The sequence below is a fragment of the Scyliorhinus canicula genome, chromosome 11, assembly GCF_902713615.1.
Source record: "Scyliorhinus canicula chromosome 11, sScyCan1.1, whole genome shotgun sequence".
Classification (NCBI taxonomy): Eukaryota; Metazoa; Chordata; class Chondrichthyes; order Carcharhiniformes; family Scyliorhinidae; genus Scyliorhinus; species Scyliorhinus canicula.
In genome coordinates, this window is record NC_052156.1 from 11107747 (window position 1) to 11128107 (window position 20361).

The window sequence follows — 20361 nt, forward strand, 5'->3', positions numbered from 1 at the left end:
GGGAAAGTCTCTGCTGGTTGGAGTCCTACCTGGCACAAAGGAAGATGGTTGTGGTGGTTGGAGGTCAATCATCTCAGCTCCAGGACATCACTGCAGGGGTTCCTCAGGGTAGTGTTATGGGCCCAACCATCTTCAGCTGCTTCATCAATGATCTCTCTTCCATAAGGTCAGAAGTGGGGCTGTTTGCAGATGACTGCACAATGTTCAGCACCATTTACGACTCATCAGATAATGAAGCAGTCCATCTCCAAATGCAGCAAGACCTGGACAATATCTAGGCTTGGGCTGACAAGTGGCAAGTTAGATTCACACCACACAAGTGCCAGGCAAAGACCATCTTTTACAAGATAGTATTTAACCACCGACCCATGACATTCAATTATATCACCATCACTGAATCCCCCACAATCAACATCCTGGGGGGTTACGATTGATCAGAAACTGAACTGGACTAGCCATATTAATACTGTGACTACAGGCCCAAGGCTAGGGATCCTACGGCGAGAAACTCACCTCCTAACCCCCCAAAGCCTGTCCACCATCTACAAGGCACAAATCAGGAATGTTATGGAATACTCCCCACTTGCCTGGATGGGTTCAGCCACAACACTCAAGAAGCTCAGCACCATCAAGGAAAAAGCAGCCCGCTTGATTACTCCCCCTTCCACAAAAATTCAAACCCTCCACCACCAACAAACAATGGCAGCCGTGTGTACATCTACAAAATGCACTGCATTAATTCACCAAAGTTCCTTTGACAGCATCCTCCAAACCCACAACCACTACCATCTAAAAAAGACAAGAGCAGCAGATATCTGGGAACCCCACCACCCTTCAAGTCACTCACCATCCTGACCTGGAAATATATCGCAGTTCCTTCACTGTCACTGGGGCAACATCCTGGAATTCCCTCACTAACAGCACTGTGCGTACCCACACCTCAAGGATTGCAGCTGTCCAAGAAGGCAAATCACCATCACCTTCGAAAGGGCAACTAGGGATAGGCAATAAATGCAGGCCACCGCCACAATAACCTCCTGCTCCCTCCCTTCTGCCGGGGACATTTAAAAGCCTTAGATGACAACTGCTGACCCTTCACAAACACCATCTGATCCTCCAGTAACCTGAGGGAGACACTCCTCCAACCTCAGTGGTAAAACCTTGGCCTAACTTTTTGCATCCAAATTTAAGAAAAAATACAGGGCGACACAACCCACACTCCACCTGGTCCTTATCCTTCTTTAGCAGAAGTGAGATGAGGGCTTACATCATCGTCTCTGGAAGAGACCCCACGCTACCAAGTTCTCAAACATCTCCACGAGTAACAGTACCAGTCCATCAGCTACGGTTTTATAAAACTCCACCGGGAACCCATCCAGCCCTGGCGCCTTACCTGCTAGTATTCGTCCAATAGTTGTCCAGACCTTGTTCACCTCCAATGGCTCCTTCACCCCTTCCGGGTCCTCTACCTCCACCTCAGGACACTCCAGCCCCTCGAGAAACTCCCACATATACGACTCCTCCCCAGGCGGCTCTGACCTAGAGATTCTTGCAAAACGCCTCAGATGACCCCAACTTTTTCCAGTGCAGACTCTTTTTTTTACATTTCCTTTTAAAAAAGAATACCCAATTCATTTTTTCTAATTAAGGGGCAATTTAGCGTGGCCAATCCACTTAGCTTTCACATTTTTGGGTTGTGGGGGTGAAACCCACGCATACACGGGGAGAATGTGCCCCACGGACAGTGACCCAAAGCCGGGATCGAACCTGGGACCTCGGCGCTGTGAGGCCACAGTGCTAACGCACTGCGCCACCGTGCTGCCTTTTCCAGTGCAAACTCAAGACCACCACCTGAACTCCAAATCTCAACTCGGGTGGCTGCCTTCCGCCTCAGCTGACTGGCCAAGAGATGACTGGCCTTCTCCCCATATTCGTTCATTACCCCCCTCAAGCATCGCAACCAACACACCACCTTATCAATAGATAATAGATCAAATAGCATCGGGAATTTCTTTCTACTAGCCAGAACCCGAGAATGGGATCACTCAAGTACCTTCCATCTTGTCTACCAACCGTTGGTGCTCTTCCCTTGCTTCCCTATCCACCTGCGCCTTACGTGAGGACTCAGCACCTTGCTCAGCTCCTCAAAAAGATTACCGCTCACACCTTTCTTCCCAGTTTTTGTTTTTGCACCTTTTGACATCCTCACACAAAAGGCTCTCAAATGGGATAAATCTGTCCATCAACTATCGACGGGAACTAGAGGAAAAGGACCAAAAACTAAGGAATCTAGTAGAGCTACCTTAAGTGTGGCCTCCTTCTACATGTCTCCACCTGAAGTCCTGCACTCCAGAGACATGTTCAATTGCTACAATGGTTGGGGAAATTTGAATGCAAGGAATTAATAAATCCAGAATGAAATGCTGGGCATTAATTGAAGAGAGCAATTTTGGCATCTTTAGATATTAGAACCAGTTTAAAACCTACAGCTCCATTATTTACTGGGAAGTTAAATAATGTTTTGACTGTGGGAACTGCCAATTGTAACAGACACCACAAGGACATACTCTGTCTCGGAGGGGCCAGCTCCCTTGCGGTGAAATTTGCAGGTGTTAAATCTCAGGGTCTGTTCTTCAATGTGGGACACTACCATTTGTTATGGCTCCACTATGTCTGCTGAGAGCAGCAGGGAGGATTGACGGACAGTATCCATGCCTCAACAGGAGCCATTACAGGTAGGAAGAAGAAGGTGATGGATGGCTACACCCCAGATATCGAACCATCGATATCACCAATTGCAAAACAGCATACTTGCCTTTGCAATGATTGGATAGTTTAATTAAGCATGTGGATCTTTAACATGATTGCTTAATTATTCTCATATACTATCCATGATGCAACTTAAATCGATAGTCATGATTGGACATGAGTCTTTATCTAGTCTCTCATGAATACGAGTATGAAGCACACTACTAACTATAGTTTTTTCCTCTACATGTATGATCTTAAACTACAGAATTACTGGATTGCTGTAAAAATCCACATTCAATAATGCCCTTAAACAGGAGGAAATCTGCCATCCTTACTCGATCTGCGACATGTAGCTCCAGACCCACAGCAATGTGGTTGACTCTTAATTGCCTTCTGAAAAGGCGTAGTGAGCCACTCAGTTGTATCAAGCCACTGCAGAAACATCAAGAAAGAATAAAACCAGCACTGACCTAGACACTGAAAACAAGAAAGGAACATCCTACCCAATCGATCCTGCAAAGTCCTCCTCACCGACATCTGGGGACCCGTTCCAAAAGTGGAAGAACTGTCCCACAGACTAGTCAAGCCTGATGTAGCCATATGCGTCAAATCATACCTTGCGGTGAGATTTCATCACCGGGATGCCTGGAAGAGTGGCTCTTGGAATCTTCATGAGAGTTCTTTTCATGAACTCTCATAGCATCAAGTCAAGCATGGGTAAGAAAACTTCCTGATTACCACCTACTGCCATCGCTCAAATGATGCATAAGTGTTCCTCCATGTTGAACACCACTTAGAAGAAGGTGGCAAGGCATAGGTGGACTTCAACATCCATCACCAGAGTGGCTCAGCAGCAACAATACCGATTAGCTGGCTGAATCCTGAAGCTACTAGCCTGAGCCTATGACGAGTAGTATGATCAAAAAGAGGGGGAGAAAACACAATTTCACCCTCCCCAATCTACCTGTTGCAAGCCCACCTGCCCATGATATCATTGGAAGGAGTGACCATCAGATAATTCTTGTGGTGATGAAATGCCGTCTTCACACTGAGGCCACTCTCCAATGTATTGTGTGACAGTACCAACTGACTAAGTGAGAAAGACTCTGAACAGATCTAGCAGCACAAAACTGTGCATCCACAACACACTGTCAGCAGCAGAATTGTAGTCAATTACAATCTGTAAACTCATGGTATATCCCTCACTGTACTATTACCATCAAGCCAGGGGATTAAGCATGGCCCAATAAAGAGTGCAGGAGCGACATGACACAGACACAGCTAAGCAATCCCATAATGAACAAACCAGATCAAAGCTCTGCAGTCCTGTTACATCAAGTCAAGAATGGAGGACGACAATTAAATGACCACCAGGGGTAGTGGTTCTAAAAACATGTCCACCCTCAACGATGTATTCGAATTTTAAGCTAATCGGACAAGAATTTTGCCACTTAAAACTTACACAGAAGCAAATATCGATCACTTTGAACACATATGGTAAGTAACTCGAGCTAAAATTTCAGCACATCAAATGCTTCAAAACAATGCAGAAAAATTCAGTACTGTACAACTGAAAGAACCAATTAATAAATTATACTACAGTCAGATTAAACTATAGCAGATTTAGATAAAGGTTTCACTTCAGGTACACCCAAGCTATTAAATCTTCCCTATGCTCTCCTCCAAATCGCTCATCCTTCCACACTGCTGCTGATATAATTTATAATACCAAATGTTCAAATGGGTCACCTTATGCCATTAATTCAGCCAGGTATGCAAGGCTCTTCCCTTCAACAATAAATTATAACTTAAATTTAAAGAAATTGAGCTTAATCTAAAACTTATGTAACTCAAATACAATCATGTGGGAAGATTAAAAATCAGTACAAGAAAGGCTTACCTGAAACTCTTCTGTTTAATCTGTTAATAACTGGTGCTGTAAGAGAAAAAAAAGGAACAAAAATTAAATATCTTGAACTGAACTTAATTTCTATACAAATTTTGATGCAACAATTTACAATATGTAACAGTCTTGTAATAAAATATATCACTGTATACATTGAGTTTTATCATGGACTTGTTTTTGAATGAATAGTGAGCAGATTATATGCAAGATTTTAAAGTACTCTCAAGGCCTTGGGATGCTAAGTCAAAACCAAATGACCCATGCTTACTTTTAACTCCAAACGTAAATAATAGAACCGCATTTTGACATCACTCAATTGGACGCGTACACTTTACATCAGTGTCAATATATTCATGTCAAAACCGAAGACACCAAATTTTCAATTTTCAAATTCTGTTGTCCTCTTTGTGCTGTACGAAAACCTGCACATGCTCAGTATCTTGTGCAAAATAAACGTGATGTGGAGGAGTAGAGGAAGAGACAACCCAACATTTATCCTCTCCAAACAGCTACTTCAGGGATTATAACTGGGAAAAATACACTGTTATTTTCCTAATAGTAATTAAATATTATAAACATATATTTAAGACAACAAACATACTTTTACATGTCCTCTGGTTCTGTAAATGGCAGTAGGGAAAGCACCTGAGAAAATGAGGCACTAAAATCCTCAATGCAAGGCTCGTTTTAGTAGTTTGCTTTTTAAAAATATCCAGTTACAACACTACATTTCAGATTAGGCTCCTTGCTGAAAATATCAGCATTTATAAATCATGCAAAACTTCTGTCACCTCCCCAACAACAACAAAAATAGTACTGGTACTCAGATGAGCATGAAGGGCAAAGATGGTACAAGTATCACATGAGATTCTTCATCATCCCTCAATCAAAACTAAAGTCTCAGGTCACTCCATATGCCCTATTAAAAGAACCAATTATTAATGAATAGTGAGCAGATTATATGCAAGATTTAAAAGTCTCTCAATGCCTTTGGATGCTAAGTCTGAACAAAATGACCCATGCTTACTTCCTCAACTCGAAAAGCACACAATGGCACCACATTTTGACATTACTCACTTGGAAGTGTTCACTTTACATCAGTATCAATGTCATCCATGTCATAACCAAAGTACAGAGGTCCATATCCATTTTTTTTGGGGGGGGGGGGGGGGGGGGGAGGAGATAGCAAGGATTTTCTGGTACTCAGGTAATCAAACATCATCAAGTTGGCCCGTATTAGACATAGACATAGAACATACAGTGCAGAAGGAGACCATTCGGCCCATCAAGTCTGCACCGACCCACTTAAGTCCTCACTTCCACCCTATCCCCGTAACCCAATAACCCCTCCTAACTTTTTTTTGTCACTAAGGGCAATTTATCATGGCCAATCCACCTAACCTGCACGTCTTTGGACTGTGGGAGGAAACCAGAGCACCCGGAGGAAACCCACGCAGACACGGGGAGAACGTGCAGACTCCGCACAGTGAGTGACCCAGCGGGGAAGCGAACCTGGGACGCTGGCACTGTGGAGCCAAGTGCTATCTACTTGTGCTACCGTGCTGCCCAAACTCTCATGGAGAAGTCCCATAATTTCCAGCAGTAAAAAAAAAACTACATATGCTGAAAATCTGAAATTAAAATATAAAATGCTGTAAACGCTACCGGAGGTTCTGAAAGAGGGAGGTAGGTTCAACCTTCAATGACCCTTCACCAGAAGTCCAACATTTCAAGCTTTTCTTCATCTTTATATTTCTGGGTTATATCCTCTCTAAAGTCTCAATTTCCTTCCAAATGTGTGGAGGCCAATAAGGTTCTATACCTCTTCGAATAGAACTCTGAGCGTTTTCATGCCTCTATGAGCCCACAGTGCTGCCTTTAATAGCATATAAATCTGTAACCCCCATATTCTTTACTTCCACAACACCAGGCCTCCTCCTGACTTACCTTCTGGGAGCAGAGAGGAGCGGACCTGCGTGGGAGAGGATAAAGGCAGCGCAGGCTCAAGGCCTTCACTTACCTTCCGGGAGCAGAGAGGAGCGGACCTGCGTGGGACACTACTGCAGGGGAGAGGATAAAGGCAGCGCAGGCTCAAGGCCTTCACTTACCTTCCGGGAGCAGAGAGGAGAGGACCTGCGCGGGACGCTGCTGCGGGTAGGACAGCTGCTTGTCCGTTTATTTCAAAATTGAAAAAAGCCCAGTAAAGTGACGCCACAGGAGCCTGTGACCTGAGTGGCTGAAAGGCAGACTAGGCTAAATTTGAATATTTGTGGAGTTACTGGTTTTAATTTGATTTAAATTACTATTTTTAAGTTGATTTGAATTACTGTTGTTTAATTTTTAAATCTCACTTAAATAACTATTTTGGGTTGTTTTCAATTACTATTTTTAAGTTGATTTAAATAACTTTTTTAATTTCAATTAAATAACTATTTAATTTGTTGTCAGATCAAGCAAGGTAAATACTTGGAGATAAAGCTAATTAAATAGTATACAGGAGATTGGCTATAATCCGACATGAAAACATCTTTCTAATGTTTAATTTCAAAAGTTTAATTTAAAGGAATAATTTGTGGCAGGACAGCTCCAAGGCGTGGTCTGCACCTCTTGCTCCATGCGGCAGGCTGGGGACAGTTCCAGTCCCCAGGGTCAGCATGTGTGCAGGAAGTGAAGTGTCTCCAGTTACAGCTCCTGGAAACTTGAGTTTCAGAGATGGAGCAGCGGCTGGAGACTGGAGTATCCGCGAGTCGGAGAGCATCGTGGATAGCACGTATAGAGAGGTGGTTACTCCGCAGGCTCAGACTCCGCAGGCAGGAAGGGAATGGGTGACCACCAGACAGAGCAAGAGAGTGAAGCAGGCAGTGCAGGAATCTTCTCTGGCCATTCCCCTGCAGAACAGATATACCACTTTGGATACTGTTGAGGGGAATGTCCTCTCAGGTGAAAACAGTAACAGCCAAACTCGTGGCACCACAGTTGTTTCTGCTGCAGAGGGGAGGGGTGATAAGTGTGACAGTGCAATACTTATGGGGGATTCAATTGTAAGGGGAATAGACAGGTGTTTCTGTGGTCGCAAACGAGACTCCAGGATTGCCTCCCTGGTGCTAGGGTCAAGGATGTCTCGGGCGGGTACAGCACATTCCGGAGGGGGAAGGGGTGTGGGGGGGGGGGGGGGGGGGGGGGGTGAACAGCCAATGGTCGTGGTACACATCGGTACAAATGACATAGGTTTTTTTTTAAATGGATGAGGTCCTAAAAGCAGAATACAGGGAGCTAGGAAGGAAGTTAAGAAATCGGACCTCGAAGGTAGTGATCTCAGGATTACTACCGGTGCCATGTGCTAGTCAGAGTAGAAATGACAGGATACATAGGATGAATACGTGGCTGAAGGGATGGTGTCATGGGGAGGGTTTCAGATTCCTGGGGCATTGGGAACGGGTCTGGGGGAGGTGGGACCTGTACAAACTGGACAGTCTACACCTGGGCAGGATTGGAACTGATGTCTTTTTTGCTAGAGTCGGAAGGTAGTAAAACAGAGACAGAAACAAAAGTCAGTGAGGGGGGAAGTGTAAGGCAGAGAAGCCATAGTCAAAAATCAAAAAGGCGACAGTACAAGGTACAGTGACTATGGGAAGCTCAGTGAATAGGCCCAGTAATACCAAAAGAAATAAAACGGGAAGTAAAAACATAAATGGAAAGCGACTCGATAGGTTGTTACATGGAGATATTGGTTCAACGACAAGGAAAATTGGAGAAAAGTTAAGAGGAAAAATAACTTAGGAGAGGTTACTGATCAAGGTGTTAAGATTCAAAACAGAGGTATGAAAGCCAACATAAGTGTACTTTACGTGAATGCTCGTAGTATTCGGAATAAGGTAAATGAGTTGATGGCGCAAATCATCGTGAATGACTATGATTTAGTGGCCATTACTGAAACATGGTTAAAGGATGGTCACGACTGGGAGTTAAATATCCAACGGTATCAAACTATTTGGAAGGACAGAGTGGATGGTAAGGAAGGTGGTGTAGCTCTGTTATTTAAGGATGAAATCCAGGCAATAGTAAGGGATGACATCAGTGCTATGGAGGATAAGGTTGAATCTATTTGGGTGGAAATCAGGAATGGTAAAGGGAAAAAGTCACTGATAGTAGTCTATAGGCCACCAAATAGTAACACTATTGTGGGACAGGCAATAAATAAAGAAATAACTGATGCATGGAGAAATGGTAGAGCAGTTATCATGGGGGATTTTAATCTACATGTCGATTGGTTTAACCAGGTCGGTCAAGGCAGCCTTGAAGAGGAGTTTATAGAATGTGTCTGCGATAGTTTCCTAGAACAGTATGTAATGGAACCGACAAGGGAACAAGTGGTCCTAGATCTGGTGCTGTGTAATGAGACAGGATTGATTAATGATCTCATGGTTAGGGATCCTCTCGGAAGGAGCGATCACAATATGGTGGAATTTAAAATACAGATGGAGGGTGAGAAGGTAAAATCAAACACTAGTGTTTTGTGCTTAAACAAAGGAGATTACAATGGGATGAGAGAGGAGCTAGCTAAGGTAGGCTGGGAGCAAAGACTTTAAGGTGAAACAGTTGAGGAACAGTGGAGAATCTTCCAAGCGATTTTTCACAGTGGTCAGCAAAGGTTTATACCAACAAAAAGGAAGGACGGTAGAAAGAGGGAAAGTCGACCGTGGATATCTAAGGAAATAAGGGAGAGTATCAAACTGAAGGAAAAAGCATACAAAGTGCCAAAGATTAGTGGGAGACTAGAGGACTAGGAAATCTTTAGTGGGCAATAGAAAGCTACTAATAAAGCTATAAAGAAGAGTAAAATAGATTGAGAGTAAACTTGCTCAGAGTATAAAAACAGATAGTAACAGTTTCTACAAATATATAAAACAAAAAAAGAGTGGCTAAGGTAAATATTGGTCCTTTAGAGGATGAGAAGGGAGTTTTAATAATGGGAGATGAGGAAATGGCTGAGGAACTGAACAGGTTTTTTGGGTCGGTCTTCACAATGGAAGACACAAATAACATGCCAGTGACTGATGAAAATGAGGCTATGACAGATGAGGACCTTGAGATGATTGTTATCACTAAGGAGGTAGTGATGGGCAAGCTAATGGGGCTAAAGCTCATGGCCCTGATGGAATGCATCCCAGAGTGCCAAAAGAGATGGCTAGGGAAATTGCAAATGCACTAGTGATAATTTACCAGAATTCACAAGACTCTGGGGTGGTCCCAGCGGATTGGAAATTAGCAAACGTGACACCACTGTTTAAAAAAGGAGGTAGGCAGAAAGCGGGGAATTATAGGCTAGTTAGCTTAACTTTGGTAGTAGGGAAGATGCTGGAATCTATCAAGGAAGAAATAGCGAGGCATCTGGGTGGAAATTGTCCCACTGTAGGCAGACGCAGCATGGGTTCATAAAGGGTAGGTCGCGCCTAACTAATTTAGTGGAATTGTTTGAGGCCTAACTAATTTAGTGGAATTTTTTGAGGACATTACCAGTGCAGTAGATAACCGGCAGCCAATCGATGTGGTATATCTGGATTTCCAGAAAGCTTTTGACAAGTTGCCACACAAAAGGTTGCTGCATAAGATAAAGATGCATGGCATTAAGGATAAAGTAGTAGCATGGATAGAGGAGTGGTTAATTAATAGAAAGCAAAGAGTGGGGATTAATGGGTGTTTCTCTGGTTGGCAGTCAGTAGCTAGTGGTGTCCCTCAGAGATCCGTGTTGGGACCACAATTGTTCACAATTTACATAGATGATTTGGAGTTGAGGACCAAGTGCAATGTGTCCAAGTTTGCAGACGACACTAAGGTGAGTGGTAAAGCAAAAAGTGCAGAGGATACCGGAAGTCTGCAGAGGGATTTGGATAGGTTAAGTGAATGGGCTGGGGTCTGGCAGATGTTGACAACTGTGAGATCATCCATTTTGGTAGGAATAACAGCAAAAGTGATTATTATTTAAATAATAAAATATTAAAGCATGCTGCTGTGCAGAGAGACCTGGGTGTGCTAGTGCATGGGTCGCAAAAAGTTGGTTTACAGGTGATTAAGGCGGAAAATTGAGTTTTGTCCTTCATTGCTAGAGGGATGGAGTTTAATACTCCACACCTGGAATAGTGTGTTCAGTTTTGGTCTCCTTACGTGAGAAAGGATGTACTGCGCTGGGGGGTGTACAGAGGAGATTCACTAGGTTAATCCCAGAGCTGAAGGGGTTGGATGACGAAGAGAGGTTGAGTAGACTGGGACTGTGCTCGTTGGAATTGAGAAGGATGCAGGGGAGGGGGGGGGGGGGGGGGGGGGGGGGGGGGAAGAAGGAAAGAAGAGAAGATGGCCTACTCCTGCTCCTCGTTCTTATGTTCACATGCTACAAACAGAATTCCGGCCATTATTTAAAAGTCCGTTACAGTCCTAGATCAGACCCCTAAATTTTGTTACAATCCAGTTGATGGCCAGCTTCTTTTGTTAAAGTGGATAATATTTGAAATCCAAGTTACTCAAGAGAATAAAGCTACAGAATCCACACTTTTAAGGAAACAAAAAAAAATGAATGCAGCCAACACTAATTTATCTTGTTCTCCAACATCCAGTCTTAACGAGGTAAACATGAAATCAACAGGTAACCTGTCTTCAAACACATCGAATGGCGCATCAAATGACAAGAACACCACTAGCACAGAACATCCAAATTTCTGAGCAACCCGCCCAGACACTAGCCAGAGTCACAGAATGACTTCCTCACGAAAAGTTTTAGCTATTCTCTTCCAAAGAGCAAGCACAACTCTACCTGTGCAACAGAAGTAGAGTAGAGTTGTGCACTCTGGACAGCTGGTGCACAAGTACAAATCCTCATCCAAAAGGCGCACTAACCCAGATCATTCTTAATTCCATTCCCAGGCCCAGCCTTCTTGGTCTTCATTTCCAGTTGGGTTGATCTACTAGGGAGACTGTGTCCAACTATGCTTGCCAGGCTCCAGTCCAGCCTCCAAACATAGGCATGGCTCCAGCTCCTCAGCCACACTGCTGCCAACATTTGCCTTCCATGGAGCAGCCAACTGCACTTCAGCTTCACTGAGCTGATACTGTCCTCAGTGGAGTTTTTATGTGTCCCAACCAGCACCCCAGCTGAGTTGCTACCCCATCTGCTCCAGGGATCCCCCCTGAGCCCCAATGTGAATTTCAGCCCTCATCTCCATGGCAATGTGCCGCAGAAGCACCAACAGGCAACGCTCTCACCATCAGGCCCTACTCCACTCTATACACTTGCGCCAGAGCCTCAAAACAGACTCAAATAGAACCAGCAGAGGGCAGCAGAGCAGAGCTACTGATCAGCTGTTCTGGGGAAATTTGCATACGTGCAGTGCGGTCAGCCTAAGTTGAAGGTGAACCTGCGAAGAAGACCCAAGGAGTTTGAGTAAAGGCAAGCAACCAGCAGAGGGCAGCAGAGCAGAGCTACTGATCAGCTGTTCTGGGAAATTTGCATACGTGCAGTGCGGTCAGCCTAAGTTGAAGGTGAACCTGCGAAGAAGACCCAAGGAGTTTGAGTAAAGGCAAGCAACCAGCAGAGGGCAGCAGAGCAGAGCTACTGATCAGCTGTTCTGGGGAAATTTGCATACGGGCAGTGCGGTCAGCCTAAGTTGAAGGTGAACCTGCGAAGAAGACCCAAGGAGTTTGAGTAAAGGCAAGCAACCAGCAGAGGGCAGCAGAGCAGAGCTACTGATCAGCTGTTCTGGGGAAATTTGCATACGTGCAGTGCGGTCAGCCTAAGTTGAAGGTGAACCTGCGAAGAAGACCCAAGGAGTTTGAGTAAAGGCAAGCAACCAGCAGAGGGCAGCAGAGCAGAGCTACTGATCAGCTGTTCTGGGGAAATTTGCATACGTGCAGTGCGGTCAGCCTAAGTTGAAGGTGAACCTGCGAAGAAGACCCAAGGAGTTTGAGTAAAGGCAAGCAACCAGCAGAGGGCAGCAGAGCAGAGCTACTGATCAGCTGTTCTGGGGAAATTTGCATACGTGCAGTGCGGTCAGCCTAAGTTGAAGGTGGTTTGTGGAGGGGCTGTTGGCAAGTGACAGTTAAACCCGAAACACTTTGTGAGTGTTTCCCACCCTACCTCCTCCTCGAACCAACCCCCCCACCCCACGGTGGTTGGGAAGCGGGAGCAGGGGCCTGTCGTGAAGGTGAGTGAGTGCCTTTAAATTTGCTTACCTTTCAGCGGGATCAGGGTTTGAGGTAATATCAGGTAAACTCTTCCTTTCTTTTTCTTTTTCTTGTTTTTTTTTAATCTAGAGGGGATGTCAGGGAAGGCAGTACAATGCTCCTCCTGCAGAATGTTTGAGGTGAGGGAAGCCGTCAGTGTCCCTGCTGATTTCATCTGTGGGAAGTGCACCCAACTCCAGCTCCTCAAAAACCGTGTTAGGGACCTGGAGCTTGAGCTGGATGAACTTCGGATCATTCGGGAGGCAGAGGGGGTCATAGATAGGAGCTTCAGGGAAGTAGTTACACCAAAGACTGGAGATAGATGGGTAACTGTAAGAGGGACTGGGAAGAAGCAGTCAGTGCAGGGACCCCCTGCGGTCGTTCCCCTGAGTAACAAGTATACCGTTTTGGATACTTGTGGGGGGGACGACTTACCAGGGGTAAGCCATGGGGTACGGGCCTCTGGCACGGAGTCTGTCCCTGTTGCTCAGAAGGGAAGGGGGGAAAGGAGTAGAACATTAGTAATTGGGGACTCAATAGTCAGGGGCACAGATAGGAGATTTTGTGGGAGCGAGAGAGACTCACGTTTGGTATGTTGCCTCCCAGGTGCAAGGGTACGTGATGTCTCGGATCGTGTTTTCCGGGTCCTTAAGGGGGAGGGGGAGCAGCCCCAAGTCGTAGTCCACATTGGCACTAACGACATAGGTAGGAAAGGGGACAATGATGTCAGGCAGGCCTTTAGGGAGCTAGGATGGAAGCTCAGAGCGAGAACAAACAGAGTTGTTATCTCTGGGTTGTTGCCCGTGCCACGTGATAGTGAGATGAGGAATAGGGAGAGAGAGCAATTAAACACGTGGCTACAGGGATGGTGCAGGCGGGAGGGATTCAGATTTCTGGATAACTGGGGCTCTTTCTGGGGAAGGTGGGACCTCTATAGACAGGATGGTCTACATCTGAACCTGAGGGGCACCAATATCCTGGGGGGGAGATTTGTTAGTACTCTTTGGGGGGGTTTAAACTAATTCAGCAGGGGCATGGGAACCTGGATTGTAGTTTTGGGGTGCGAGAGATTGAGAGTAGAGAGGTCAGGAGCACAGTTTTGACTTCGCAGGAGGGCGGCAGTGTTCAGGTCTGTGGTTTGAAGTGTGTCTATTTCAATGCCAGGAGTATACGAAATAAGGTAGGGGAACTGGCAGCATGGGTTGGTACCTGGGACTTCGATGTTGTGGCCATTTCAGAGACATGGATAGAGCAGGGACAGGAATGGTTGTTGCAGGTTCCGGGGTTTAGGTGCTTTAGTAAGGTCAGAGAAGGGGGCAAAAGAGGGGGAGGTGTGGCGCTGCTAGTCAAGGACAGTATTACGGTGGTAGAAAGGATGCAAGATGGGGACTCTTCTTCCGAGGTAGTATGGGCTGAGGTTAGAAACAGGAAAGGAGAGGTCACCCTGTTGGGAGTTTTCTATAGGCCACCTAATAGTTCTAGAGATGTAGAGGAAAGGATGGCGAAGATGATTCTGGAAAAGAGCGAAAGTAACAGGGTAGTTGTTATGGGAGACTTTAACTTTCCTAATATTGACTGGAAAAGATATAGTTCGAGTACATTGGATGGGTCGTTCTTTGTACAATGTGTGCAGGAGGGTTTTCTGACACAATATGTTGACAGGCCAACAAGAGGTGAGGCCACTTTGGATTTGGTTTTGGGTAATGAACCAGGCCAGGTGTTAGATCTGGAGGTAGGTGAGCACTTTGGAAACAGTGACCACAATTCGGTGACCTTTACGTTAGTGATGGAAAGGGATAAGTATACCCCGCAGGGCAAGAGTTATAGCTGGGGGAAGGGCAATTATGATGCCATTAGACATGACTTAGGATGTGTTGGTTGGAGAAGTAGGCTGCAAGGGTTGGGCACACTGGATATGTGGAGCTTGTTCAAGGAACAGCTATTGCATGTTCTTGATAAGTACGTACCAGTCAGGCAGGGAGGAAGGGGTCGAGCGAGGGAACCGTGGTTTACCAAAGAAGTGGAATCTCTTGTTAAGAGGAAGAAGGAGGCCTATGTGAAGATGAGGCGTGAAGTTTCAGTTGGGGCGCTTGATAGTTACAAGGAAGCGAGGAAGGATCTAAAGAGAGAGCTGAGACGAGCAAGGAGGGGACATGAGAAGTCTTTGGCAGGTAGGATCAAGGAAAACCCAAAAGCTTTCTATAGGTATGTCAGGAATAAAAGAATGACTAGGGTAAGAGTAGGGCCAGTCAAGGACAGTGGTGGGAAGTTGTGTGTGGAGGCTGAGGAGATAAGCGAGATACTAAATGAATACTTTTCGTCAGTATTCACTCAAGAAAAAGATAATATTGTGGAGGAGAATGCTGAGACCCAGGCTATTAGAATAGATGGCATTGAGGTGCGTAGGGAAGAAGTGTTGGCAATTCTGGACAAGGTGAAAATAGATAAGTCCCCGGGGCCGGATGGGATTTATCCTAGGATTCTCTGGGAAGCCAGGGAAGAGATTGCTGAGCCTTTGGCTTTGATTTTTAGGTCATCATTGGCTACAGGAATAGTGCCAGAGGACTGGAGGATAGCAAATGTGGTCCCTTTGTTCAAGAAGGGGAGTAGAGATAACCCCGGTAACTATAGGCCGGTGAGCCTAACGTCTGTGGTGGGTAAAGTCTTGGAGAGGATTATAAAAGATACGATTTATAATCATCTAGATAGGAATAATATGATTAGGGATAGTCAGCATGGTTTTGTGAAGGGTAGGTCATGCCTCACAAACCTTATCGAGTTCTTTGAGAAGGTGACTGAACAGGTAGACGAGGGTAGAGCAGTTGATGTGGTGTATATGGATTTCAGTAAAGCGTTTGATAAGGTTCCCCACGGTCGGCTATTGCAGAAAATACGGAGGCTGGGGATTGAGGGTGATTTAGAGATGTGGATCAGAAATTGGCTAGTTGAAAGAAGACAGAGAGTGGTAGTTGATGGGAAATGTTCAGAATGGAGTTCAGTTACGAGTGGCGTACCACAAGGATCTGTTCTGGGGCCGTTGCTGTTTGTCATTTTTATAAATGACCTAGAGGAGGGCGCAGAAGGATGGGTGAGTAAATTTGCAGACGACACTAAAGTCGGTGGAGTTGTAGACAGTGCGGAAGGATGTTGCAGGTTACAGAGGGACATAGATAAGCTGCAGAGCTGGGCTGAGAGGTGGCAAATGGAGTTTAATGTGGAAAAGTGTGAGGTGATTCACTTTGGAAAGAATAACAGGAATGCGGAATATTTGGCTAATGGTAAAATTCTTGGTAGTGTGGATGAGCAGAGGGATCTCGGTGTCCATGTACATAGATCCCTGAAAGTTGCCACCCAGGTTGATAGGGTTGTGAAGAAGGCCTATGGTGTGTTGGCCTTTATTGGTAGAGGGATTGAGTTCCGGAGCCATGAGGTCATGATGCAGCTGTACCAAACTCTGGTACGGCCGCATTTGGAGTATTGCGTACAGTTCTGGTCGCCTCATTATAGGAAGGACGTGGAAGCTTTGGAACGGGTGCAGAGGAGATTTACCAGAATGTTGCCTGGTATGGAGGGAAAATCTTATGAGGAAAGGCTGATGGACTTGAGGTTGTTTTCGTTAGAGAGAAGAAGGTTAAGAGGTGACTTAATAGAGGCATACAAAATGATCAGAGGGTTAGATAGGGTGGACAGCGAGAGCCTTCTCCCGCGGATGGAGGTGGCTAGCACGAGGGGACATAGCCTTAAATTGAGGGGTAATAGATATAGGACAGAGGTCAGAGGTGGGTTTTTTACGCAAAGAGTGGTGAGGCCGTGGAATGCCCTACCTGCAACAGTAGTGAACTCGCCAACATTGAGGGCATTTAAAAATTTATTGGATAAGCATATGGATGATAAGGGCATAGTGTAGTTAGATGGCCTTTAGTTTTTTTTTTTTCCATGTCGGTGCAACATCGAGGGCCGAAGGGCCTGTACTGCGCTGTATCGTTCTATGTTCTATGTTCTAAATGTATTATTGAACATTTCTTGACTTTTTTGCTTACATGAGTGCAAATATGACCAGAGTAAAACCTGCCCACAGCTAAGGAAAAACAGCAGTTCATGTCATTCAACAAACATCACCCATGACGACAACAGATTGCTTTCGCCACTGGTAGAATGAAGGAAGGAGGAAGTAAAACCCCGATGGGGGTCTCCAGGCCATTTCCACTTGCAGTGAACCAAGCTGAATGTAGAACAGTCTTTCAACATTTATCCAGTCATTATCTTGGCATGTAAATGACTGTACATGAACAGATTCCCACCCAACAACATTTAATGCTATCTGGAGAACCACCTCCACATCCTCTCATCCTGTTCCAAATGCTCCAGAATTTTTATTAAACAAAACATGACTATTGTTCCAGGAAATATACACCAGTTTAAATCCGATATTGGCACAGAGTTCACAACTCCCAAATACAGAAAATGCTCATGATTTACTAGAGTTCTAACATTGATAAAGCTCCTTTCCACTTCTCCTGGTGTACATGTTAATAATAATAATAATTTTATACTCATCAAGATGAATGCGGTCATTATTGGTGGAAAGAACACTAGTTTTGAGTATGGCTACATTAGTGTTGCAGTTATGTTGTTTAACTAATAATCCAGAGCATGAATTCAAATCCCACCAGGTTTAGCACAGTGGGCTAAACAGCTGACATGTAATGCAGAACAAGGCCAGCAGCACGGGTTTAATTCCCGTACCGGCCTCCCCGAACAGGCACCGGAATGCGGCGACGAGGGGCTTTTCACAGTAACTTCATTGAAGCCTACTTGTGACAATAAGCGATTATTATATTATTAATCCTATCCATTGATAGTACACAGACGAAAAGTACAGCAATTCTTTTGCTGCAATTTTACGGATGTGGTCCGTTTTAAAAGGGTAATCTTCATAAAATTCTTAAATGCTCATGGCTTTGGCCTTTGAGTAAAATGGATGGTGTTTTAATCCTACAATTCTTCATTAATCTTGGACGTTACTCCCTTGTGATTCTGTTGTTATTTGTTTTGTCTTTTCTCTTGCAAGGGTGTATGAAGTGGAAGCACGAGGACGAGAGTTGCCATTATCCAATTCCAGCAAAAGCCGTACTGAGTCAATGTGAGGTGTGGTCTGTGCACAGTTTTGCTCCTTTTTATATTATGCGCTGCAATCCTTGTGGTTATGGGAAGGGACTTTTTTCTCGACACCACTTATCTCATTTATAATTAAGGTGAGTGGAGCCGTAGCAGGGTGATGGGCGGTTAGTTGGTTTGCTTGTCACATGTACGGAAGTATAGTGAAAAGCATTTTTCTGCGGCCAAGGCAACGTACACAGTAGACAAAGAATAATTGACAAAGTACATTGACAAATAGTGATTGATTACAGTGCGGAACAAGGGCCAAACAAAGCAAATGCACGAGCAAGAGCAGCATAGGGTGTCGTGAATAGTGTTCTTACATGCAACAGATCAGTCCAAGGGAGAGTCGTTAAGAAGTCCAGTAGCTGTGGGGAAGAAGCTGTTCCTATGTCTGGATGTGCAGGTCTTCCGACTTCCGTATCTCCTGCCTGATGGAAGGGTAGGGAAGAGGGCAAAACCTGGGTGTGAGGGGACACTGACAAATGCGGTCTGCCTTTGAGGCAGCGGGTGGAGACAGAATCAATGCGTTGGGCTGAGTTCACCACATTCTGCAGTTTCTTGCGATCTTGCAATGATGTGATTTGGGCAGTAGGGTTAGTAAAATCCTCTTGAGATTGAATAGCAGCTAGTCTGCTCTGTTATTCAATAAAATCATGACGCATCTGATCTTGACCTTAACTTTCCTAAAATCTCTATCGCAACCTTAAATGCATTCAATAATGGGCGGCATGATAAAACAGTGGTTAGCACTGTTGCTTCATAGCACCAGGGTCCCAGGTTAGATTCCCGGCTTGGGTCACTGTCTGTGCGGAGTCTGCAGGTTCTTCCCGTGTCTGCATGGGCTTCCTCCGGATGCTCTGGTTTCCTCCCAGTAGTCCTGAAAGACGTGCTGTTGGGTGAATTTGAAAATTCTGAATTCTCCCTCAGTGTACCCGAACAGGTGTCGGAATGTGGTGACCAGGGGATTTTCACAGTAAATTCATTGCCGTGTCAATGTAAGCCTACTTGTGACAATAAATATTAATTATAAGACAGCCTCCACAGCTCTCAAGAGTCTAGTATTCCACAGACTCATGATCCTCGGAGTAAAGGCAGTCCCTCTCACCTCAGTCTCAAATGGTTGGCACCTTGCTGTGAAACTATGCTTAGATTTCTTTCCAAGGGGAAACATCCTCGCAACAGCTACCCGTCAAGCCCCCTGAGAATCTTGTATGCGTCAATAAGATCACCATTTCTCTAAGTTTCAATGAGTATTGGCCTAAATCGCTCATCCTTTCCACTTAAGACAACTCTTTCATCCAAGAAAATCAACCCAGTGAACCTTCTCTGAACTGTCGGCAATGTGAGCATATTCCTCTTTAAATAAAGCGAAAAAAACTGTTTGAGGTGCAGTCAAATTAATACCTTCTACACTTGTAGCAAAAAGACTTTCCCGCTTTTATACTCCTTTTACATTATCTAATTTTAAAATTATTTAGTTTATTTTTGCACAAGTAGAACACAGAAACATTCAGCCTTGTTACAAAACTGAGCACATCATTTTTAAACAAAGAAAATGGTGCTGAGTTTATTTTACTGGATTCAGGTCATAGTCAGAACTCAAATGGAAAAGCAAACATGTTGATCCTCATCTGCTTGACTGTTAACAGTTTCTGGCAATTTATCACATAATTACTCCCATCTAGACTAACCTCTATGAAACTGTTTTCCGCCCAAATGACATATGCATCAACTCTTTTTAACTTGAAGGGAGATGAGGCAAATCAATCACTATTCCCATTTCCTTACTGCCACCATTACACACAGTTATTCCAACACAGACAACAGCATACCTCTGTAGTTCTGTAAAAACACTGTTAGGAAATTGATAGCTTTAAGTAATTTATATTTCTATTTGCTTGTTAAAATTTAAGAACTCGGGTCTTTTTTAATTGCCTAGAAGTCGAAGAGTCTGTTTGGATGTCTGCATTGTAATGAGGCTTTTACGACCTCTAAAAGAAATTAAAGGTACATAAAACGCAGTGTTTGCTCAGCAACCAAAAGCCCACACAGAAAAGTACTAGTAGTTAATTCAGTTGGAAGATGATAAGCCAGGAGCAAGCAACCCTCACAAAAAATGCTAAAACAGGCAGAGGGACAGAAGGCCAGTGCCAAACTAAATTGATGATACCTTAATATGGCCCGTGAGAAGTTATGTTGGCAGCTGGGTATCTGAAAGATTGTGCGGAACCTTGAATGGGTACGACAATGCAGAGCGACGGAATACCGAAGCAAGGGTTGAAACTATAGAGTGGATCCTTGGTGAAGACATCATTTGGGAGACGATG

At 44.6% G+C, this 20361-nt stretch overlaps 1 protein-coding gene across 1 annotated transcript in view; it reads right to left on the reverse strand.

Annotated features, from left to right (window-relative positions):
• The window catches only part of prkar2aa (protein kinase, cAMP-dependent, regulatory, type II, alpha A), a 425687-nt gene that overhangs the window by 187856 nt on the left and 217470 nt on the right, over positions 1 to 20361 (reverse strand). Inside the window, exon 8 of the mRNA XM_038812258.1 lies at positions 4652 to 4687. Within this exon, the coding sequence (XP_038668186.1) occupies positions 4652 to 4687 (36 nt within the window). The remainder of the gene's footprint in view (positions 1 to 4651; positions 4688 to 20361) is intronic.